Consider the following 25,120-nt stretch of genomic DNA (forward strand, 5'->3'; position numbering starts at 1 on the left):
AAGTATGGGACCCTGGGATGGCAGGAAATGGGTTCCCACACAGGCTGCTGCCTGCCCTCAGCCTCTCTTCCTCCCTCTATCCTGCCCTGCTTTTTCAAAATAAAGATTGATTGATTCAAAAATGTGATAACCAAAAAGCTTCTCCCATGCTCGTAAGATCAGACAAAGTTGGTTCTCCCATTGCACACCTTTAGTCTATGAAGATGGGGACTAGGAAGCCAGGATTTAAGGGGGGCCGTCCGTGAGCACAAATGGTCATCTGTATGAGAGCGGTAGCATAGCTAGCCTTGTGGCATATGTTGTCTATAAGGAAAGTCACTTGACTGAGGAGTTCATGCTCACCGTGAAGTTTAACTTGTAAAAAGTCACATATTCATATTTGGGCTCAAGAATTTAAAAGATAACTTTTATCTTGTAATTGATTGCAATGTGGGGTGAGATGGTGCTTAAATTTTTTTTTTCCTGCACAGTTCTTTAGGATTTCTTTACGAACCACTGAAAGTCATGAGAGATATAAACATATCACCTGCAAACCCAATAATCTGATTGGGTTTGTGGACTTTTTTGCCTAGAATCTTTCTACTAAAAGTCACCAGAGTAAAGTGAAATAGCAACACATTCAGAATTGAAAGAATTGAATTTCTGTTCCATTTCTGCTACTTACTAGTTGTGTGACCCTGAATAAATCAGTTAATATCAATTGCTTACTGCCATCTGTAAAACAAAGGGGCTAGAATGGAGTATGAGACTGAAGAACACCATGTAAGAATCACCCGAAGTGCTTTTGCTATAAACCGCAATCCCAGGCTTGCCACCACCCTCACTGAATCCAGCACTGGGGATGGGGCCTGGGATCTTCATCGTTCACAAACACCTGGGATTTTTAAATTCACTGTACTTGAGACTCACTGGAGAAGATGATCTCTGGACTGTATCTCAGATGGGCACTGTCATATTCTAAATGCTTTTTGTTCTAGTGAAAGTGCTGATTCATTTGTAAATCAGTTCATAATTTAGGCCGTTGTTGAACCCTTTTTTCCTTTTTCCTTTCCCTAGCCAATGAGGTTGCTCATTTTCTTCTCGCTCACAGCTAACCAGCTAAGGCTAAAATACAACATCCTGTCCAATCTTCATTCTCAAATGAGCCAAATAAATTTCAAGGTCCTTGACTTTCAGGGCAGCACCTTGTCCAAGAGATCTCATAGCTGTTTCCCATGTTGTTTTCCAACTGAAAATATTTTTCTTCCCAAGCCAGACAACAGGGTCTTCCATTTGGTTCCAAAGCCCTGTGTCTCTTCCACTTCCTGCAACTGCTCAGATTTCTCTAGAAATCTCTTACCCAGGTATTTGGCCTAGTTTACTTAGCAAGTTAGAGCAGGGAGGGTCATTGCACAAGGGATTTTGGTACCAGACAAACAGTATATAAAAATAAAATAAGTCAGAGCTGGAGGAGAATAACAGAGGTGATAAAATGCTAGTGAAATGAGTGGCTCATTAAAGGGTAAACCATGGACATGCTCTGTAAGAGGACCAGTCATTTGTCCCCATGATGCTCAGAGTTCATGCGCCTCGAAGAGAGAAGTAAGGACATGTGCTAAAGTCTGCCATAAAAAGAAATGTTTTCAGTTTAAATATGTTAATACATGTATTCTTTCTTCTAGATATGTCCTTTCTACTTTTTGGTGTTAAAGTGCCTTTACCTTTTTGAAATGGTGGTAACAGCTAATTTGATAACTCTATTCGATAAAAAAATGATGTTTAAAACATCATGGTGGTTCTCTCACCCTTGTTTTGTTTTTATTTTATTTGGCTCAAAATCTCCTAGGAAAGACTGACTCTCCCCCTCAGCAAAGGTACATGGTCTATCGTGGTCAAAGCATGGGAAAGGCAACCCTCCATCTGCAGCGTGGGAGTCATTGTACCTGTGTATTTTCCGCTGGCAATTTCCAATGGAACCCTCTTAAGAGAAAGTTCTCTCTACTTGGGCTCATTCAGAAATAGTGATTTCTTGGATATACTGACTTTTTTCAAAGGGATCCCCACGGTTTGCTTGTTTGTTTGTTTGCAGGTCGTAGGAAAGATACAGGTATTCTTATCTCAGATGTGAAGATGGAAATAGGAGATGTCCACTTGGGTCCTTGACTTCAGGGCCCTTTCTCAGTGTGTTGCCCTTTCTTGGTCCCTGCACTGTGAGTAGCACCTCGCTGTATTCATTCACTGGGACCGCACACTTTCCGTAGGATTGCCTCACATTTTAATACATTTGCCTAGTGCCTACTGCCAATACTTTGCCTGAAAAAAAGGGATTCTTTTAACATCACCATTCTGGGTTCCCCTTTTATTCATTTCCCCAATCCACTCAATACCTGTTAGAGCACTTCTGTTGGAAGAGTGTGGGCAGGGGCTTGGATTTCACACTTGAGCAGCTCTGGAAAGGGAGGGGACATTTATACCCAAGACAATGTACCTGACTGGATTTTATGTTCCCTTTGCTATTTCTGCAGATATTTATGCTTAAAAAGAGTTTTTGCTACCCCTGCAGCACAGCCGAACTTCTCCTCTGGCAGAATCTAGTCACACACACACACATACTCACATAATTCTCCTTGCCTAGAAACAGCAGATGAGCTGGAGTAGAAAACAAGAGAACAAGTACAATGACCGGGACCCATGCTACCAAGGGAGAGAGGTTCCTTTTGAGTTAGGGCAACTAAGCCTGAATCCTTCTTAGGAGGAATCTAAGAGTAGGGAGATACACAACTATGACTTATATCAGGTAAAACATCATCCTCAATATCTTTCTTTGGGTGAATATGAATATAAGCCTGACATGCTGCCCCAAATCTACCCTTCGGCTTATCTGGGAAAAGAATGTATCAACTTTTCTTTAGTTATTCAGTCTTGCATTAAGCCTGTCCAACCACAGAGAGGAGAAGTTAAGACTTGTAGAAGATAGCAACAAAGATTTCCTAGCCTCACACCAAAGTCCTCATGCTATCTGGTCCCTGAAAGCAGCTGCAGAACCCTTCTCTCCCTCAGCCTGGGTCTGTGTTTAGGGTTCTGGCTTGCTTACACAAAGGCTATCCCATAAGATTCCAAGGGAAGCCTGACTCCCATCCTCCCATAGACTCCAGCAGGCTGGTTCTACAAAAAGTATTCCTATGTTCAGTATTCTTACAGTATTTCTATTTAGGTATGTGCTTATAATTGTTGAGGTTTGATGCTAACCTTTTAAACCGACAATTACTAACATTTTAAAGGAATGGTTAAACTGTAAAACTCAATTTCTATACGGAAGAATGATTCTAAATAAGCAGTCCTTCGTCCTTCAGACTGGGTTCACGCGTAGCTACATGGAGCGTGTTTCTTTTTCTTGCTTTCTCTCTGTCTTTCAAAATAAATGTATCTACTGTATAAGTGTCAAGCACTGCCCTTACATTTGAGGGTACGCAGATAAATTCAGTCACAGACCTCAAGGGGCTCATAATTCAGGGCTCAGAAGTCTAAGAATAGAGACAAGGGCCAGGTGCAAGTGTGGGCCAGAGGGAAGAGGGATGGATCACAGCTGGTGTCAGGGAAGTCTTCACTGTGATGATATTTGAGTCTTTGAAAATATAAAATGGACACTGAGAATCCTATCACCAGAAAGGAAACACTGAATATTTGCAAGATGCAAAGCAATACTTCCAAGATGCAACACTTCTAAGATGCAAAACTGGGACTTTGAGAAAAGCCTACAGATTCAAGTGTGGATCAGCAGCTTGAGTGATATTAGTTCTGTCAACAATTTACTAGGTACTTTAGGCTCGCCCCTCAAGCGTCCCATAATTTCAGGGTGCCTCCTAAATAGAAATGAAAATATTATTAGAAAGTTCGTTTAAATAAACCTCCTATATAAAAAAAAGACTTCTTTCCAATTTGTTGAAATAAGAGAGTCATAATATTTATTTCATCAAGGGGGTGTGAGGCTTAGTCAGGATTCATTTACTTCATTACTCCTTCTAGGGCACTTGAAAATTTATATAATCCCATTTGTGGTTTGTCAGACCAGACTTCATGAGGATTTGAGGAGAAATTGTATAAATGTGAATGTTTTTATCGAGTTTTTCTCTTCCTTCTTTCAAGTATAACTAGCCTTACTCTAGCTTTTCCAACCCTCCACTCCTCTCTGCATGCTCTGCCTCATTAATCGCTACAGAACCTTCCTTAGTGGCGGGACCCCCCATCTCCTCTACACTTACTTCATTCACTGTGCTCTTACTGCAAGTCCGGTTTGCATGCTTATCTGTTTCCTCAAGTAGACTGTGAACAACCAGAGGGTATCAACCATCTCTTACCTGTTTTTTTTTTTCTTTTTTTTTTGAATCTCCAGCACAACTAGTTACACAGTGACTAGCAGAGAAGAGGTGATTAAATAAAGGTTTGTTAAGTGAATGAGCGCCCAAACCCTCTGCTCTTGTTACAAGACAAAACCCAGCCTGTGCTCTCTGACGATGCAGCCTATCCTCCTGTTCTTCAGCTGCAGCTCACTCTACCCCAGGACTTCCCCTTTCTGACTACCTGAATTTTATCCATTATTTAAGGCAGAGGTTCCCAACCTTGGCTGCACATTAGAATCACATGGGAGAGCTTTACAAATAAAATAAACACGGATGCTCAGCTCTACTGGCAGAGATTTTGATTTAACTGGTCAGGGTGGGGCACTGGCATTGGTATAAATGCTCCTGTGATGAGCCTTAAGTGCAGCCAGGTTTGAGAACCACTGATTTTTTTCTTTTTCTTTTTTTTTTTTTGAGACAGAGTCTTGCTCTGTCACCTAGGCTTGAGTGCAGTGGTGCAATCTCTACTCACTGTAACCTTTGCCTCCTGGGTTCAAGCGATTCCCTTACCTCAGCCTCCTGAGTAGCTGGGACTACAGGTATGCGCCATCATGGCAGGCTATGTTTTTTTTTTTTTTTGTATTTTTAGTAGAGATGGGGTTTTACCATGTTGGTCAGGCTGGTCTTGAACTCCTGATCTCAGATGATTCACCCACCTCAGCCTCCCAAAAGTGCTGCGATTACAGGCATGAGCCACTGCGTCCTGCCGAGAATCACTAATTTTAAGGTAATACTCAAGTCTCACCTTTTCCTGAAAAGACTTAATATGTCTCTGATGATGTTACCTTCCTTTGGATTCAAAGCAATTACTGTTTTAACCACCCATTAGACAACAAATCAAACACTGCCTTGTGGCAGTGCCTCAGTATTGGTTTGTTTGGGCCTCGAGAGCAGGAACTAGTCTTTACTTCTTTATATGCCCATGCCATGCACAGGGTAGACCAAATCATATTTTCGATGGTTTAAAACAACAACAACTACAAAAAGTAGGAGAGGCCATTTTAATTCTACTCTAAGAACATGTCTTTGGTAAGAATAAAAATGTTGTAAAAAGGGTGGGGCAGGACTGAAGCAGAGTAGGAAAAGAGTAAATAAAAGTCAAATGGAAAAAAAGCTAAATTAGTCCAAAAGAAAATGTTTTCCAGCTTCTTAAGAGAGTTTTTGCAAACACTGAAGCAGAATAAGCAAGAGAATTAACTTGGCTTGTGGCCCTGATAAGGAGATTTCTTTCTTGGTTCTAAAATTTTGCAAAGTTTCCAGGGTGTAAAGAAAATAATCAGCCAGGGAGGACTCCTTCCCTCGGACGACACAATTCAGTTCTTGGGTTAATCGGCTTGAAGGTCTGCTCAGCTTGACCTGACCCCCTTCCAGGACTGTGATCTGAAACTAAGCCTCACATTCAAGAGCCCTGGTGTAGAGCTCAATGTCATAGAAACGGGATAAAACATAATCCTCATCCCATAACCTTGATCCCTGGGTGTAGTGGCCTCTGCTAGGGCATTGAAAAAAAAAACCTAAAAATCAAAAAACTATACCTGTTATCTTCTCTAAGTGGCTGGTGTCCCAGAGGTCTAACTACCCTAGAATGATCCAGGCACGTTCTGCTACTAAATGGTGTTATAAGGAAGTACTACTTGGTGCAATTACCTTAAATGTTAGCTTTAAAGTACTGTTTTGTGCACATATCCCAGAAAAGGCTTAGCTTCATACGGCTTCTATAGTTTTTCATAAAAAAAAAAAAACCACAGGGAAGACTCAGGGAATCACGAAGCACACCCTCTGCTAAGGCAAGATAAGGTCACCAGACAGAGACACGTTTTCTGTATCAAACTTTATTCCAGTTATTAGGTCACAGGTTTAACAACTGGTCCCCAAAGGCATGCATATTTCTATCGATTAATTAAATGTATGTTCTTTGCCTGGGTTGGCCATTTTAACACTGGCCATGTTTTATATTAATTGTTTGAAAACATGATTCCAAGGCATCTTATTGCTTCGTAATGATAGTAACAAGTTGTCTTTTGTAAATTAAGATAACATGACTGACCCATCTAATGGGATGTGAGTTGATGAACTGTCACTGATCCATCCACACTTTGCTCCTGGTTCTCCTTATGACCACTGGCCTGCGTTTGACCTTGTCAGCCAAAAGCCAAGAGCCACCAACATCCTCCAGTCACCAAAGAAACATAAAAAAATAGCATTTGTTCTACCAGCTACTTCCTGTTGACACTGACTGGTTAATTTATTAAAACAAAAGAAAAAGTAAAATATGGCTCTGACTTCTTTATTCACTTATAAATTCTAACTGGAATTAGTAAAACTAGGATTTAGGAGCCTTGATTTCATGATACCATATATAATAGACGAAGTCATAAACTCCGTGTGTAACAGTAAGAATGGCTTCTAAAATCTAAAATCTAAAGCAGAGACAAACTACAAATTTTGAAGGAGTGGGATCAAGGATCCATGAAAATGAATGAGTCAACACTGATTCACGAGGAATTTTGCTTCCTCTGATAAAGTTTACATAGGCGTGTTTGACAATCCTTAATGATATCCCTGAAAGGTGCAACACAGCTATTTAGCATGATTTACTACCAAAGGCCATTAGATTCTCCAGGAATATTTTGGAATGTGTTCCACTAAAAAGAGAAATAATAGCTTCAGAACCTGGGATACCAGACTCATCAGGGAAAAGGTACCATTGACGTAATGAGTAGTCCAGGGCCTGAAAACTCAAGAATGTTTCCCTGAATAGAAACAAGCAACTCTATCTTCTCAGGCATGGCTGACTTGATCACCAAGCTGGAATATTATTTACATAGTCCAAGGCAAACCAAGAAGAATTCTCTGGTTTCTAACCAAGGGCATTTGGAAAATTATGTCTAGAACAGGCAATAGCTGATGCCTGTTTTTGATGATTCCTGCTTCCTTGGAAAAGAGCCAGTTTACCTAATGCAGGTAAAGGCAACAACAACTTTTCTGCCATTTTCTCCAGAAAGGATCACCAGAGTGACATTTCATGCCTCTGTGTCTAAATAGCCTGGATTTGATATATATTTAGCAAGGTGGGCAAATCTGGCTTCTGAATTCTGTCCTATCCAAAAAATCAAAATAATCACCCATCTTCTTCTTCCTCCTGCTTTTAGGAGAAACTAGATTGAATCTGGTCACACAGCAGGATACAACTGAGGTTAGTCATCAGGAAAAAGACATTTTTTTATTGTGAAACATTTTACCAAAGCTTTACCAAAGAAGTCAGACAGTGGTGTCCTTTTCTTTGGAATGAAGAATGAAGAGAGAAGACTTAAAAGGAGGTAGAAGGTAAACTTTCTGGATGTAAGGGAAGGATTCTCACTTTTGGCCAGTATAGAAACCACAAATAGGGAACTCTGAGACGGTGATCAACTATTTGGAGGTCTTTCTAGCATCATTCAGTACTTTACACTACAGGCGTATGCATTAATGCAAAAGTACCTATTGTCTGGGGAGTAGTTTATTCACTTGGCAGCATCTGTTGGCCTAAGATTTTCAAGGTACACATACTCCAAGAAAAAGCATCATCATTATTTAATTCATATGCAAATTATCTAATCCTCAACAAATACATTCTAAGTGAAATTATCATTTAGAGATAGAGAATTGGATACCCTTAGAGACGTGGTCCTTGGTCACTTACAAATATCAGAGAAATGCTGACTTTGTGGGAATCAATTCTTACATATTTTCCTGTGTGTGACTTGTCTCCCCACTTTATTATAACTGCTGTTGGGACAAGCAGAAATGCTGGTTTCTTTATGTCCTACTAGCCAGTGCTGGCCCAGGACAGACAATGTGGCCAGCATTTTCAGAAGATGCTCAGATTGCTCAGTACATCTCATTCTCCAACCTTCATAGTCAGAGAATACTGTCAAAGCACTCACCTGTCTTCTCTCTGAATCAAGGTACTGGAGGATCAGCCGGGTATTCACACTGTGACTCCAGGTATTTCCTAGTGCGGCTATCACACAGCTGGATCCAGAAGTGCCTGAAATGAAATGGTAAAAGCATGCTTTCAGATGCCCTTTCTTGAGATGGCATTTCACATGAAGTTCAGACATTACTCATTGCCCAGAGAGCACTTGGAGGCTCAGTTCATTACCACAGAACTTGAGGAATTAGTGAAGTAGGACAGGGGTTAAGGAATATGAGACAACAAACCAGCAGGGGTTTCCTTCAGCCTGGGTGAAAGTGACCACTACTGGGCCAAATAATAACAGAGTTATATATCAAAAAGAGGTTGCATTGCAAGACAGCTCAGAGCCATTGCTACTAGTAAATGTAGCCATTCAATATCAAAGGCATAATGCTACTCCACAGAGTAAGAACCAGTTATGAAATAGTCTTAGTTTAATGGAGTTGTTAGACATTTTTAGCTTGACAAGAGTCTTAACTCAATTTTCCTTATCAATATAGAAATGGTGGCATATACATATAAAATTCCCTTGTCCTCCCACCCCTTGTATACACACACCCAAAAAAGGAATCTGGAAGATCTCAAAATTTCATAGGTAATCTGTTTTAGACATCCCTATTCCAAGAAAAACATTCCTTTACCTTCTAAGACTTTCCTATAAGGAGGAGGGTCTGAAGTAAACTTTATCTGAGTTCCTAGCCTCCTCCAAGTTGCATCTTACATCTCCAAAGCTTTGCTGACCCTTCTTGACATCACCATGAGAAAACCCTTTCTGCTCCCTACCTCCTCCTTCCCCCTTGAAGGCAAGCCAACAAGTCCTGCTGTATAGAAGCCAGCTCCCACTATCATGTCTAGCACATCCCATGGCCTCCTCTGAACCCCTGTGCCCTGTGCCCGAGGGCTCTTCTGAACCCACTTTGGCCCTGGGCCATGACAGGAATCCTAACCTTAGGAGGGCACAGTTGGGCATTTAGTGTGCCTTGTAGCCTCCAGATATGATCTTTTTTCTATGAGGAGACTACATACAGGTTGAAGTCCACTGAATTAGTTAAAACAAAATGAGGTCTTGAGTGTGTCATCTGTTGCCCCCTTACTGCATCATCTGATTTGTATGCCTCAGTGTGGAGTATTGGTCTTTTGTTTCCAGGGCAAACACCTTCCAGGGTGGTCTACTAACTGCACATGGCCTTAAGCACCTGGGCCCAAATGCTACAATAGACAAATGTAGTTCAGTGGTTCTTGGCTGGAGGGTGGTTTAAAGTGTTCGCAGTGTTACTGGCATCTAGAGGGTAGAGGCTGGTGATGCTGCTAACCATTTTATAATGCTTAGGACAGCATCCTACAACAAAGAATTATCCAGCCCAAAATATAGCAGTGCTGAAGTTGAGAACCCCAGGGTCAGATAACACCAACCATATATATATATTTCCTGGTTCAAGCAGGAACAGGAATGAATGAGATGGAAATCAATAACCAAGGTCTCAACAAGCCTGGGGATATCAGATTGAAGGAGAATTCAGGGTAAGAAAGAATAAAATTTGGGGTAACCTCAGTTCATCATGCACACAGTTCAAAATATGCACAAATTATTGTGAACACAAATAATCTAGATTGTTCCGATCTGATCACATCATTCCCCTACTTAAAACACCTTCAGTAGTCCTTCATGCCTGAGATTAAATACTGTCTCCTGAACAATGCACGCTGAGCACTTTGTCAGCTGCCTCTGCATCTCTCTCTGGCTTCACCTCTCTCAGCCCCCTCACTGGATGGTCTCCCATGACCTCCTGACTTCCCTGGCCTCATCCTCCTTGACCTCTTGTCAGCAGTTGATAAAGCTTCCCCCTTCCTTGGCATCCAATCTACTGGCCTCTTCTGCTTCTCCTTTTACCATGTTGATTACTCCTTTCCTTTCTCTGCCTTTGTTTTCTCTTTCTTCTTAGTTGTGGGTGGACCTTAGGGAGTGGGGCATGACCACATTTTTTCTTGTCTAATACCAAATGCTTTCAGTGTCCAGGAAAATAATGTACATTAGTAAAGAGGCCAGGTGCTTGCATATTAACATGTAGAAATTCTTTACCCACACTAAGAGAGACAGTCTTTACCATTTTTCTTGAAATTCACAACCCTCTCCGTCTGACTTTTTACTTTCCCTTTTTTGATAGAAATAGACTTATAGAAAAATATTTTCTACTATAAGAAAACCAACACTGCAAGGGCAATAGCAACTACATTTGCATTTTAGAAAAACAGCTCTATTGAGATAATTTGCTATCATACATCCTCTGATTTCAAGTGGCTTTTGCTATATTCACAGAGATGTTCAGCCATCACCACCATTAACTGTAGAACATTTCATCCCCCTAAAAAGAAATCCCACACCCACTGGCCACCAGTTCCCAACACCCCATTCCCTGCCTACCTCCAGCTCTTGGCAACTATTAACCTATTTTTTCTTTTTCTCTATAGATTTAGTAACTGACTTTCAATTAAAGCCTTAGGAGATGAGGGGAAGTGGTGAGTACTGTGGTGAGTTCGAGAATTCATCCAGGATCTCAAGGGGGCAGTCTCTGTTCAGCTCTAGCTGTTGTTGTCATGTGGCAATGTGAGTTCATAGTTAGTCACATCTTATTTATTTATTTATTTTAAAATTGTAAAAAAACTTTTACAATCACATCTTTTGATTTTTAAAAATCATAGTGATATGATTTTTTAATTGTGCTAACATCAAAGTACAATTTTGATTTTTAAAACGGAAGCCAGAAATCAACGCTTTAAGTATAATTTCCTGATTTTAAAATGTTGGTTTAATATGTATACTTCTAAAAACACACAAATAAACATGTTTTTGAGCCAGATATGCCTCATTCCCATCAAGCCTGCAGTGTCTGCTCTACATGGCATGGCTCCACTTTGAAAAGGATGAGAGCCCGTTCCACAAGGTGGATGGTTTCTACGCCTTTGTCTCAACCTTTGGCTTGTCTCAACACTTGTCTTCCATTTTTAACCACAAGAACGGCAAGCCTACATCATAAATTTTAGCACTGCAGATTCAGTATCATCGAAACAAGCTCATATTTTCCCATATAAATCTACTCCTCCATCTCTGTTCCTTCCTTTGACCCTCCAGTTAATCTGGTTTAAAACCTCAGCTCCATTTTTAAAATGTTTCCTTCTCTCCTGCTTCTTCTCACTTGCAATGAATTGAGAGGTGTTACTGATTTAACTGTAAAATCCTACCTATATCCATCCATTCATTTCTCCTACCTCACCCTTAGATCCATTCCTAACTCTCCATTCCTCCTAACTCAACCTTAGACCCACATTAGCTTTCACCTGGTGTGACTGCTTTAGTTGCCTATTGTCCATGTTGCTGTCACTTTCTCCCTATTAAAGCCATCCTCTGTTTTACTACTTGATTAACCTCCTCCAAGCACACACCTAAGCATACCACCCTCCCATTTACAACCATCATGCTCAAAAACTTTCAGTGGCTCCCAAGTGCCTTCAGAGAATTCTAAATTCCTAACACTGGCATTCAAGAACTTTCTACCCTGTGCCCACCTGCCCTTCCAGACTTCTTCCCCCTGCTCCATTTCCCACATCTGTGTTCCTACTTAATCACTTATTTCCCATGCCCCTCCCTCATCTGGAACTCCCCTATGTTCACATGTCCCAAATCTACTCTGCCTTCAATGCTACTTGCTATGTGCCAATTTCTCTAATCTTCACAGAAATAATGTCTTCCTCCTGTAAACTTCTATAATACTTTATTTTACTGTCTCACATTACAATCATTTTCTACCTGTGGTATATTATTTGTGTGTTTTTCTTATCATCTTTAATACAGAGTCATGCTCTGCATAATGATGTTTCAGCAAATGACAGACTGCAAATATGACAGTGGCCCCATCACATTATCATGCAGCTGATAAATTCCTATCACTTAGTGATGTCACAGCACTGGTAACATCATAGCACAATGCATACTCGCATGCTTGTGGTGATGATTGGTAAATAAACCTACTGTGATGTCAGCTGTATAAAAGTACAGCACTTACAATTATGTATAGTACATAATACTTGATCTTACTAGAGTATATGTATTTACTATACTTTTAATCAATATTTTAGAGTCTATTCTACTTTTAATAACCAGTTTAGTAAATATAAAAACCAGTTATATAGCTACTATACTTTTATGTATTTACTATATTTTTATTGTATCTATATTTATGTATTTACTATATATACTTTTATGTAGTTTATGTATTTACTATACTTTTAATTATGATTTTAGAGTATATTCTACTTATTTTTGAAAGTTAACTGTAAAACAGCTTCAGGCAGATCCTTCAAGAGGTATTGCAGAAGAAGGCATTGTTATCATAGGAGATGACAGTTTTATGTGAGTTATTGCCCCTGAAGACTTTCCAGTGAGACAAGATGTGGGGGTGAAAGACAGTGATATTGATGATATTGATCCTGTGTAGTCCTAGGCTAATGTGTGTGTCTGTGTCTTAATTTTTACCAAAAAAGTTTAAAAAGGTAAAAAAACCTCAAAAACAGAAACAAGCTTATAGAATAAGGATATAAAGAAAATGTTTTTGAACAGCTATGCAATGTTTATATTTCAGTTATGTTATTAAAAGATCAAAAAGTTAAAAAAATTAAAAAATTAATAAAGTAAAAAAGTGATAGTAATCAAAGGTTATTACTAAAGAAAGAAAAATGCCTCCATCAATGAATGTAGCCTAAGGATACGGGGTTTATGAAGTCTACAGTGGTGTACAGCAGTGTCTTAGGGCTTCACGTTCACTCATCACGAGGTGCACTCACCAACAGACCCAGAGCAACTCCACTCCTATAAGCTCCAGTCATAGTAAGTGCCCTACACAGGTGTATCATTTTTCATCCTTTTACCATTTTTATTGTACCTTTTCTGTTTAGATGTGTTTAGATACACAAATACTTACTATTGGGTTCCAATTGCCTATAGTATTCAGTACAGCAACATGCTGAATGGGTCTGTAGACTAGGAGCAATGGGCTATACCATATATCCTGGGTTTGTAGTAGGCTATTCCATCTCAGTTTGTGTAAATACATTCTATGGTGTTCACACAATGTCAAAATTGCTTAATGATGCATTTCTCAGAACCCATCTCCATTGTTAAGTGACATATGACTATATATTACAAAGAGGCCAAACCCACGTCTGATATATGTCAGCATGCCTGAGTTAACACAAGGTCTGAGACACAGAGCAGGCTTATAAACACTAAGTGACTAATTAAAAAGTTATTTCCACTAAATTTTGAATCATATTATATCCTTGTTTTGGCAGCAGGTTTACATCCTTAATTCTATCTTGCTTAGCTAAAATTAATAGGTTTACATTTTTCAAGTAAACTCTAAAAGTTAGTTGCTTAGATGCCTGCTAAGTGATGGGATGAAAGGAGGCTGAGCTCTAAAGTGTGTCAAGAAAAAGCTACATGTGAGTAATTAGGAGTCGCTAGTTAAGTGCGCCAACATTTTCTTTTTTGGTGATAAACTGTAGGAGCTTCTCAGGTCTATAGGAAGACACAGGATGTCTTCAGAGATTGAAGCCACATTTGGGCCAGGAGCAACTATTTAAAGGACTCCACGTTGCTAAACCAATAAGAATAGTATAAAAAAGTACCCATGTATTTGGTTGTTTTCTGGACAGGTAAACCCAAGTCTTAAGTAAGGGCCATGAGTACAGATGACCACAGAAAAGTTTCCAAAGGAAACCCTGAGTGAGCAAGCTTGACTGTAGTCTACTATAGACTTCAAAAATATCCATTTGTATTTTTAGGAGCGCTTACAAACATTAATCCACCATAAAAGTAATAACAGCAAGGCCTTGAAAGTTAATGATAATGAAAGGCAATTTTTAAATTTTTTTTTTTTGACACAGGGCCTCCCTTGTTGCCCAGGCTGGAATGCAGCAGTATGATCATAGCTCACTGTAACCTTGAATTCCCATGCTCAAGCAATCCTCCCACCTCAGCCTACCAAGTAGCTGGGACTATAGGCACGTGCCACCACGACTGGCTAACTTATTTTTATTTTTTTGTAGAGACAGGGTCTCACTATGTTGCCCAAAGTGGAAAGGCAATATTTTTTAAGGTACTATGTGCTAGGCATTATGTAAGCTTAAATCTTGTTGAGCTTCATATCTTAGTTACATCTTTTTTTATCCTTACAACAATTCTATGAGGTGAGTAATATTAACATCCCTATTGACAGAATGAGGCTATGAGAAACGAAGTCACTCCAGTTCACATGGTTAGTTACTGACACAGCCAGGGTTCGAAACTGGGCCAAATGAGTCTTAACCACTACTCCAATTAGCTTTCTTTGGGCTTATCATGTCTCTCATGTCAAATACCGTGTTATTCTGCCAGCCCACAAGGGCCTTGAGAGCTCAAAGGCCCATCTCCGGGAGGACACTGATGGAAGTGTGTCATGAGGATCTTATCACTCATCTGAGCTCTGCATGTCACTCAGGCTCCATACTCGGCTTCCTCTGTTCTGATGTACAGCGATAACCCAGGGCAAGGGGTTTCCAGAAAGACAGCATATCCTCTGGCTCAGCAAGTTACTTAATTTCACTCAACTGGCCCAGCAGCTGCATTCACGCAAGTCGGGTGGCCTGGAACTGACCCTCTCTGGTTGTAGAATTAAAAATCTGGTAAGGATAGGAAAGATAGTTCACTTAACAGGGCCTCAAGTATAGGAAAGCAATTGAAGGGTGATAGAAGTGATAGGATCACTTGAGAGAGGGAGGCAGGGAAAGTGTAAGTTACTACAAAGTTGTGACCTTATTTTAAACTAGAAAACTTAGTGGTCTCTTATGTCTTTTGACTTTCAAGCATTCCTGTGAGAGGGCTGGCATAAATAATTGTTAATGCTGTTGATGGGAAATTTAAAGTAGGAGGAATCTGCCTACTGGCTTTTAAGAAAAGGTGATTTCCTGCTAGATGACCTAATTGGTTAGGAAACAGATAAGTGAACTTTCTCTATGTTCACTTTAAGAGGAAGTTCTAAAAATTGAGGTGCTTGCTCCCTCTCTCTCCTTTTTGATGATTGTGATATTTAGACCTGCCAAAGCAGTATAACTTCATTGTCTGGAATTAGGTTAATTCCAATACAAATACAAAAATCAAATACGTGAACTGAGCTTTGAAAATATTTTCATTTTTGAGGATTTTCATTGTTATGGGATTGAGCCTGTAGAAGTCTCTGTGTAAGCTACATAGAGCAAATCTAATTTATTCACACTGAAGTCAGGGCTCTCTATAAAAGACTGTGGGAACATTCATTCTCCACTCTCTCAGAGACTCTTTTAGGTAAGTCAAAGCATGTTCTCTTTCTGTGACTGCTAACCCATCTGTAAAATGCGAATAATAATTCTGGCTTCCAGGCAACCAGAGGTTCTTGGTGACCCTTAGATGAAGATACTTGATATGTATAAGTGACAGGAACAATGATGATCAAACACTGAAGATGAAATTCTAGGGGGGAAAGAAGTTTAATCATTATCTCCTGCATTTTTTATTCTGTTAACAATGAGGCAAGATAGTAAATCTTAGTTGCAAAGTGGTTACAACACATGATTTGGATTCTGCAATATCTTTCATGACTATCTTTTGGATCCAATTCCTTACTCATTTGGTGTGGGAGTTGGTTATGAAGACGAATTTCTCACAAGGCAAGGAGCTGTCTCTCTGCTCTGTATACATGGGGTGTAGCCCTCGTGCAGTCAGACTGGAGGAGGATAACCAGGTTGCTATGTAGCCTTGATTTCCAAAAAGGTGATGGGCTTCTGGTACCAACCCGTGTCAGTATTTAGAAGAGGCTTGTTGGAAAGCTCTTAATGAGAAAGCTCCTTCTCCGAAAACATTTCAATTTATGACTCCTGTGCTAAGCATTTCTAGGAGATCAAACTGAATCTCTAGTGCATAACAGAAAAGCGTTTGCCCTGTAGCAAAAGGGTCAACTCTAAAAGAATGCTTTTCCGTGTTAAAAAAAAAAAAGTCAAAAAAACAAAGCAATGACTCCCAGAATAGGAACAGAGGGGAAGGAAAAGTTCATGGCCTTAGCGGACTGGATATTCTGGATATTTGGTCCCTCCAGCCCCTGCAGATGAAAGCCCATTTATTTAGAGTAGAAATAGGAAATTTAAAAAAAACAAAGGAATAACAACACCGAAAAATGTTTTCAGGATTGAAATAAATCCAGGAAAGAAGATGGTATGTTACCACTGGAACTGTATTCTCCTTCTTAGCTCTTGTCCTCACGTCCTGAAGCACATTCCATGTAATGCATGATAGCCTGTGGCCAGCTGCTGGCTAGGAGGCAGGACCCTGCAGTTCTATTTCTGACTCCGTCTGGGCTTTTGAAGAGAACAGGTGGGAGAAGGAGAGTAGTGTAACAAAGAACCTCAGAGTAGGCCTCGGTAATGAGCAGTTACCTAACCTCGCTAAGCCTCAGTTTCCTCATCCATGACAAAAAGGGGTGAATGACCTTAAAATTTCCTGCCTTATTAAAAAACTTTGAGTCTTTGGTATTTTGATGATGTGGCTGAGTTCCTCATTGAGAACCTCACTTGTTCCAGGAAGTTTGAGAATGCTCCACTCCATGTGCTCTCTTTGAATCGATGTGCCCTATCCAGCACCCGTTTATGCTTGAAGACAGCACAGGCATGGGTTCTTTTGCTGATAGCAGATTTCTCTCCAGACTAGAGATTTTCTTAGTCTACCCTACTTATGATGGGTAAACCTGTGCTGACCAGTGGCCAAGTCCCAGCAAACACAACTTCATAGTAACAAAGCTTAAAGACTGAGTGTGAGACTAGGGATCAGAAGGACGTTATCATCCATTCAATTCAGCTTCTCCTGTTCAAAACTAGGCCCCTGGCACTTGCTGAGCATGGTTCTTTATTGGATCATCCATTTGAACTGGGGAAGGGACTGAGAATCTTGGTTACCTCTCTTGGCAGGTCATCAGTTCTTGTTCCATACAACACAGAATTTCAGCAACAAAAGGTGAAGAGGATGAGTAAGTTATTAAAGTAGGGAAACTGCCTAGAATAGGGCTATTTTTAGAATAAAGATTCAAGATGACCTACAAGCTCTGTGAGACCACAGGACAAAGGTGTCAAAGAAAAGAGACTGGGATAGGCTCAGACATTTACCCTCCAGCAAAATTAATTTCCTTGGGGGCTTGTGGTTCACTAACTGAATCTGTGAACCAGCTGTATTTAGGGTGCATTCTACTTCCTTGGGTCTCTAAAATTGACAATGGTCTATAGGTCAGGTTCCAACGGAAGTGATATTTCTGACCTAGCTCTATAAATAGAGCACTGGAAAAAACCCATCAGCTGCAGTGGCTCAGGGACCACACGCTATCTATTAAGTAAGCAACCGCAGTATTTGTGCTATCATTTTAGATAAGAAAAAATATATCTTTTGTTATTTATAATCTTCTGAGCTTTGAGATTCTCAAAATACTTTAAAGCTATTAGTCGTCTTTCAGATTTATAAATACGGGATCTGAGGCATAAAACTATGTAATAACTGCTTCAACTAATGCCATTTACCCACCGAGGAAGGCATTTGGCTTGTAAAGAATGGGCTGCTTCATTTTAGTAAAGCAGAAAATTTCATTCCTGATGTCTCTTGGCTGGAGGTGAAAGGAGTGAATGCAGTCCAGAGGCTTTACTTGCACAACATACCTAGGCTGATCCAAGTCTCAGTAAAACTCGTTACTGAGAAGGGTAAGAAATGTGAAGCAGAAGACAGGAAGAAGTGAGGCAATCAGAACCTCTGGAATGCAAGAGTTAGGGATGGATCCTCCATAGCACAAGGTAGGGTAGAAGCGGGGGTGAGCCATCCACTAGGCTAGAGACTGGTATGCACAAATCAGTCAACAACTCCACTGGCTCATGGATAGGGAGAAAATACCTTCAGTTTCCCAGAGTCTTAACAAAATACTTTAAGTTCTCATCCAACCAGGACATTTTTGAAAATGAAATGGGGACATTTTAATAGTTATACTGGGATAACAGAGATAAACTGAGCTTGCTCTGAGAAAACCAAGACATATGTTATCCTACAGAGATACCACGTAGGAACTGTCCAGAATCACAGTGAGAACGCTCACTTTATAAGAAGAGCTTCAGTCTGGAAGTAGGGGATGCTGTACTAGGCTTCTTTGCTGTGTCTGCAGTGTCGATCATCAAGGTCTCAAAGATGGCTAGGAAAACAATAGTAGGCATAAGAAGAACAGAACTAGATTGTCTGAATAAAAAGAAGCAATCTCCTCCCATCAGCTCAACTCCCAACATTCTCCAGGAGGCCATGCCCCTGGACTTTTTCTCCAATAATACAGCTTTCCTCTTGCTACCTTCTACTTAAGGAAAACAAACAAACAAAAAATCCTGAATCATGACTTGTAGTTAAATCTCTTGACCCTTTGCAAATAAGTTTTTAATTAAAAATAAATTCACTCATTACAGAAAACACATATTACCCTTAAGTAAATACTAGCAAAATAAAACAAAGAAAACAAAAACACAACCATTTAAATAAATCTGTGGCACTTTCTCTTTAAATTTAGGCTTCATTCAAGACAAGCCAGAAAGATGCTTGCATAAAATATAGGTTTTTTTTCCCCCCACAATGTGTTCTATCTGCTCACCATGAAATCCTCAGACCACACCTTTCAGCTGTCCTGGTATGAGCTTTGCTTTCCTGCTCCCATTGTAGAGTCAGAGGCAGCAGGAGGATACCAGAGTTGAATTCTAGTAAGTCTTGTGTACTATACAAGGTCAGCATCTCATTTTTTGACCACTTGATATTTGTTTCAGGTGGCACTGGCTGAGGCAGAAGGAATACAGCTGCTGATTCTGATCTCACACTGGGTATAGCCCTGAGTGCTGGAAAAAACATCACCCTCGGAAGTGTGCATGCAGCCAGCTGCCTTTGGAGAGAGCTGGGAAGGGTGTAAAGTGGCCATGTCCTTTACCAGACACTCTTTCTGGGGAAGATTCAAACTATAGTGAAGTAACATTCGGTAGCTTTATATATCCAATGAAGTAGTTTGGGACAAGGACAAAGCCAGGTGCCACCCACGTGACTGAAGCAAGGGGACACACTAGCAGTCACGTGGTTTGCCTTCAGGAAATCAGCTCACAAGGCAAACCCAGGACTGGGAGAAGGTCCTCTGCCCAGGCCTTAGCTTGTGAAGAATCAGGCCTGGGTAAGCCTGTTCCTGCTTCAGGCCCACTTTGGATCACTGGCACTTTGCAAGCAGTAAGAACAGAAGAGAAAAGAAATGTGATTTGTTTATTAGGAAATATGTTCTTGAAGAAAAGTTTTTCTGGGAGAACATCAATGGCTTTAAAAACCATTAATGCAAAAAGACATTTCAACTAAAATGCCATGTCTAATCCTGGACTGCATCCTGGAAAAAACTGCCATAGAATACATTATTGGGACACCTGGCAAAGTTTGAATATTGCCAGTATATTAGATAATAGTACTGTATCAATACTAATTTCCTGGGTGAGATCATTGTACTGTGGTTATGTAAGAGAAATTCTTGTTCTTAAGGGATAAATGCTGAAGTATTTGGGGATGAAAGGATATGATATCTGTAATTTGCCCTCAGATGGTTCACCAAAGATAATTATAATAAGTTAACAATATTATAAAATAAATTGGTAACTAATATACAAGAGATAAAAACAAATGAGGCAAAATGTTAAAAATCAGGTAAAGAGTTGGGCGCGGTGGCTCAGGCCTGTAATCCCAGTACTTTGGGAGGCCGAGGTGGGTGGATCTCGAGGTCAGGAGATCGAGGCCATCCTGGCTAACATGGTGCAACCCCATCTCTACCAAAACTACAAAAAATTAGCTGGGCGTGGTGGTGGGCGCCTGTAGTCCCAGCTACTCGGGAGGCTGAGGCAGAAGAATGGTGTGAACCCGGGAGGTGGAGCTTGTAGTGAGCCGAGATCGTGCCACTGTACTCCAGCCTGGGCAACAGAGCGAGACTCCGTCTCAAAAACAAAAACAAAAACAAAAAAATCAGGTAAAGGGTATAAGGGAGTTCAATGTACTTTTCTTGGAACTTTTCTGTGGGTTTGAACTCTCCTTCCTCCCACAAAAAATTAGTGTGAAAATGTAGGTTGACATTCCCTGAGAGATTACTTGGTCATTGATATAAAATCAGGACATGGGATTGGATCTCCAGAGAAATTACTAGGGCATTCATATGTTTCCATACATCAGAATCAATTGTTAACTTTTTAAAATGCAGAATCCTAGGCTCCATCCCAAACCTGATGAATCAGAATCTCTGGAGGTGATGCCCAAGAGTCCATATTTTCAAAAACCTCTCTTAGATGATCCTAAAATATGCTAACATTTGAAAAAAATCATGTATTAGGCATTTGCTGTTTTGCCTGCAATTACAGACTCGTCAGATCCTGCAGACACTCCATGTACCATCATGCATGCATTTGTATTAGAAAATCTCCACCTAGTATCTTGTGATGTGGCTCTGTGTCCTTTTAATCTCGGAAGACATCATTCTGGAGAATGCTCTTTGGCCTAGTTTTTTAAGACCGACTTAATCCCCCACCCTACTTCCCAAGAGGAATAGAGAAAAAAGATGTAAATACCCTTTAGAACTGCCATAATTCATCTGCTCGGAGCTGTTGTCCAAGGAGACACCCCAAATACTATTTCAGAGAGGCGTGGTAGGAGGGGCAGCTGATAGCCTGGGCATGAAACAGGCCAGGGCTGGTGACCGGGCCCAGGTCCTCACTCAGAGACCCTCAATAAGGCCCCTCCTCAGTCATGCTCCTTGACCTGCATTGCTTTGAGACACCAAACAAGCGTCAGCTTTCAGAGTTCACACTCTCCTGTGTTTCCTCAGTGACAGCAGGAATAGAGTGCAAGTAGGGGAGCAAAAAGAATCAAGTGGGACAGAAGACAGAAGGGCTGAGGTGCTTTGAAAACTCCAGAGTGCCTAAGTGCATCTGATGAATTCGACTTAAAGTGCTTCCTTTGATCCCACAACATGGATACAATCCTAATTCCCATTTCATAGGCAGAGAAGTAACCTGACCACCAAAATCCACCTGGTCAGAGGGAGAGCTGGGTCCCGGCCCAGGCCTTCTCCAGCTTTAGCTGTCCCAGCCGCCTGCCGCTCTGGCACTGGAGAGCACGTCGTGGTGGAGAATGCTTTCAATTATCACCTTGCCCAGAGCGTGAGGATTTATGGTTATGCTTTCCTCCCTCCCCATCTCCATCAGCCTCTTTGGGAAGCAGAGGATCCTGATAGGAATCAGCATATGTTCCTGCGTGGGAGGGAATGGAATGCTGGCCTCACATATGTTTGCTGCCCTCGAGGCCTGAGAAGCGGGTGGGGGAAGAAGTAAAATGTTGACATTTGGTGGAGGCAATCCCAGTGTCCTCTGCTCCCAGAGTTTTAGACAAGAACCCGAGGGTTTTCATTTCCCACACTGGTGAATTCACTCTGGCTGCCAAGTTCCTTCAATGCAGTGTGCTTCCTTGGCCATCTGGAATCGGCTTTCTGAGGCAAGGCAGAGGGAAGCTGCCGCACTTCTCCTTTTGGCGGCCTGCACATACACAAGAGGGGTGTCCCCATGGCCACCATGCCAACACAAAGCTCACCACAAACTGGGGCCACAGGAAGGAGGAAAACTCCATTTGTGAAAGGAATTCACAGCTCACAAGTTTCAAGGTCCAAACAGTGTGCAGATTACCAGGGTGTGGGGCTTAGGCAACGGAGATGACCTTGCTTTAACTTCCTCAAGTATCTCTTGACAAGCATGTCCCAATCCCCGGGGAGTGGAGGGTAGGGCAGTCAAGTACTTTCAGGCAGTCGCCTCATGGCGGGAGAGGGAACTTATGAACAAAATGTGCTGAGGCTAGCAGGGTTATTTTAAGTGGGAGAACTGGTTTTGGTGGCAGTAGCCAGTCAGTTCACATCTGCAAAATATGAATTCTTAAGTAAACCAATTTCCTTCTTCCTCGAAGGCCAATGCTTATCCAGAAATGGGTCAGAACTTTGGGTTTACTGCAAATGACCAGCATCAGCAAAGTGATCAAGACCACCACCTTTGGATAATGTGTCCTACATCTCAGATGTCAGTTGATATAAGACATTCCAGTAAAGAATTATGAGGTAACATTTTGGGATAATTGTTGTGTTCCAGGCTAAACACCTTACATACATTATCTTTATGAGGGTGGTACCATTATCATACCAATTTTCTAATGAAGGAAGCTGCGCTACAAAGAAAGTGATTTGCCCAAGGCCACCTGGCAAGTGGCAGAGTCAGGATTTAAACCCCAGAGTCTGATTCATTATTTTTCTTTTCATTGTTTCTTTTGGCCATTTAGAAAGTATTGCAAGAATGGCCATTAATCTCCCTTTCTAGGAGGGAAAACACATGGAAACCACCCCCCCACCCAATTTTCTGGACATCCCATTCATTTTCTTTTCCTCATTAAATTAAAATATTCAGTTTCTTATTCAGAGTCATCTAGGCCTTTCTAGAAACGCATATTTTAATAATGTTCTCTTCCTATTGTTGGGAAACTCTTAGTCATATGATAGGTTTCTAGAAATTGATATCAAAAGAAAAATAAATCTCCAGATTTTCTCCAACTGAAAATATGTAAGGTGATCCCAGTTGCCAAAATCATGACTGGCTTTCCTTCTATGACTATAATCTCCACATCTGGTTCACCTTCTTTGCCAGAAGTACATGATCATATACCTTTTTGTGTCTTAGGATGTTTCTCTATTTTATGACATTTCTAAATAGAACTGCTGTGTTAATCATCATTATAATCTGATACCTACATTATTTCTTTTATCAGTGTTCACTCTACAATGAAAAAATAAAGCAGCAGCAGGTGAATATGAAAGAATAAGAAGAGCCCTGCAGACAACCCGTTAGCCCATGTTTTCATCTGTAATGTGGATGTGGGATGGGAAGAGGGACAATGACATAGTACCGACCAGGTTCCAGAAACTATTTCGAGTGCTTTACATGAGAAAAATCTCTTAATTGTCTCAACATCCATAGGAAGTATATCTCTAGTGTTGCCCCTATTTTATAGATGACAAAACCTTACCAATATCTGTATAGCTAGTAAGTAGGAGAGACAGGATTCAATCTGTCAGCCCAACTCTGGCGGCACCCGTGTCCCCACCCTGTGATCCTGACAGGCAGCCACAGCCAGGAGTCCTTGTTTTAGATGTTTCCCATGTCTGCCGCTGAACTAGACCCTAACAGTGGATTCTTAGTACATCCTTACCCAAGGATAACCCATAAGTTTTCATGACATTACCACGGACTCGTCTTGCTTGTGAAACCAAGTAATAGTACAAACAGAAGAATCATGTGTTAAGAATTTTTCGAAGTAAATGATTCTGTCATCATCATTCGTAAAGAAAGTGATGTGCCCAAGGTCACACACTTGGTCACTGGTCAGTCCTGGGACAAACACCCCTTGATGTCCAGCCCTTGAGTCAGGACGACTGCTTCATCTAGAAGGCACCATGGGCACTCTGCCTGAATCCAGGAACCTCTGGAGTTGTATATGGCGCTGTCTAAGACAAAGGAAACCGCTATACCAGCTCCACAGAAGCCCTGGCTCTAAATTAAAAACAGCACAACAATAACATTGCAGCAACAACAAAATAGTAATAAAATAAAAGGTGAGAAAACTCAAGAGCATAAAAATTTCCTTAAACTGATCATCAAGGAAAGGAAAGGGAGGGATCCTTCTTTAAAGAGGCAAGTGCCTGCCAGCAGGAACCTAAAACTCATTATTATTCTGTATTTTCTTTTTTCATGACTAAAAAGTTTTTCTATCCTCCCCCTTCCTATCCCTATCAAAAGAATAACCCCCCGCAAGACAATCACAAACTTTAAAAGTAGCAAGCCCTCACTTCAAACAACATGTAAAAATAAAAATTCAAAAACCCATAGTGTTTGCAAAACAGCTTTGTGTGGAGGAAGGGCAAATCTTATCTTAAGAGAGGCTAATTTCATAGGATCGGGCAAAAAGAGGAGAGGTAGAAAGGGTGGGAGCACAGAAGAAGGGGAGGCGGGAGAGGAGGGGATAAAGGAGGAAGAATCGCTGGCTTTAAAAAGCAACATTGTCCAGAGAGGTGAAAGGGAACAGATGGCCGTGGAGAATGTGGCCCTCAAAGCCTGAAGAAAGGGGCGATGCCGACAGATCTTGCTGTTTCCCATTGATGCCTGAATGTTCTGGTGTGGGGAAGCCGAGGCCAGTGCAGGGGACGGACCTCTGTTCCCAGCAGCTCACTGGGGCACTGGCGCTGAGGCTCACTGAGAAAAAGAGCAGGCGGGGGTGGGGGGGGCGGGAGGCAGCTGTGGCCGCGGAGGGAAAGGACAGTGAGCAGCATCGGAGACGTGCGGCTTCCACAGCCTTCTCTTTTGGCCCAGCCCGGGGAGGTCAGCCCAGTGCTGGTCTTTGCCCTGGCAGAGGTGAAGTAAAGGACAGGAGCCAGGGCCCAAAGCCTCGGCATCCTTCCCCTCAAAACCCACTGGGGGAGGCCTGTCTGGGATAAAGTAGATACCTTGGGGGAGGGAAATGAAGAAAATATTCCAAATGCTTTCAGAGGATTGAGACATTCAAATTACAATAAACAAGAAATCTGGGTCTCTGAAAAAGGTCAGAGAATCC

General features: G+C 41.2%; 1 protein-coding gene across 7 annotated transcripts in view; it reads right to left on the reverse strand.

The window, feature by feature from the left end:
* The window catches only part of RAD51B (RAD51 paralog B), a 787,871-nt gene that overhangs the window by 191,942 nt on the left and 570,809 nt on the right, over nucleotides 1-25,120 (reverse strand). For all 7 annotated transcript variants that reach the window (XR_007727250.1, XR_007727251.1, XM_050797048.1 and 4 more), the window contains one exon: nucleotides 8,306-8,409. Coding sequence is in view for 5 of the 7 variants with exons in the window: in XM_050797048.1 (XP_050653005.1) it covers nucleotides 8,306-8,409 (104 nt within the window). In the remaining 2 variants the exon portion in view is untranslated. The remainder of the gene's footprint in view (nucleotides 1-8,305; nucleotides 8,410-25,120) is intronic.

The sequence above is a fragment of the Macaca thibetana genome, chromosome 7 (genome assembly GCF_024542745.1).
Source record: "Macaca thibetana thibetana isolate TM-01 chromosome 7, ASM2454274v1, whole genome shotgun sequence".
In the NCBI taxonomy this organism is placed as follows: domain Eukaryota; kingdom Metazoa; phylum Chordata; class Mammalia; order Primates; family Cercopithecidae; genus Macaca; species Macaca thibetana.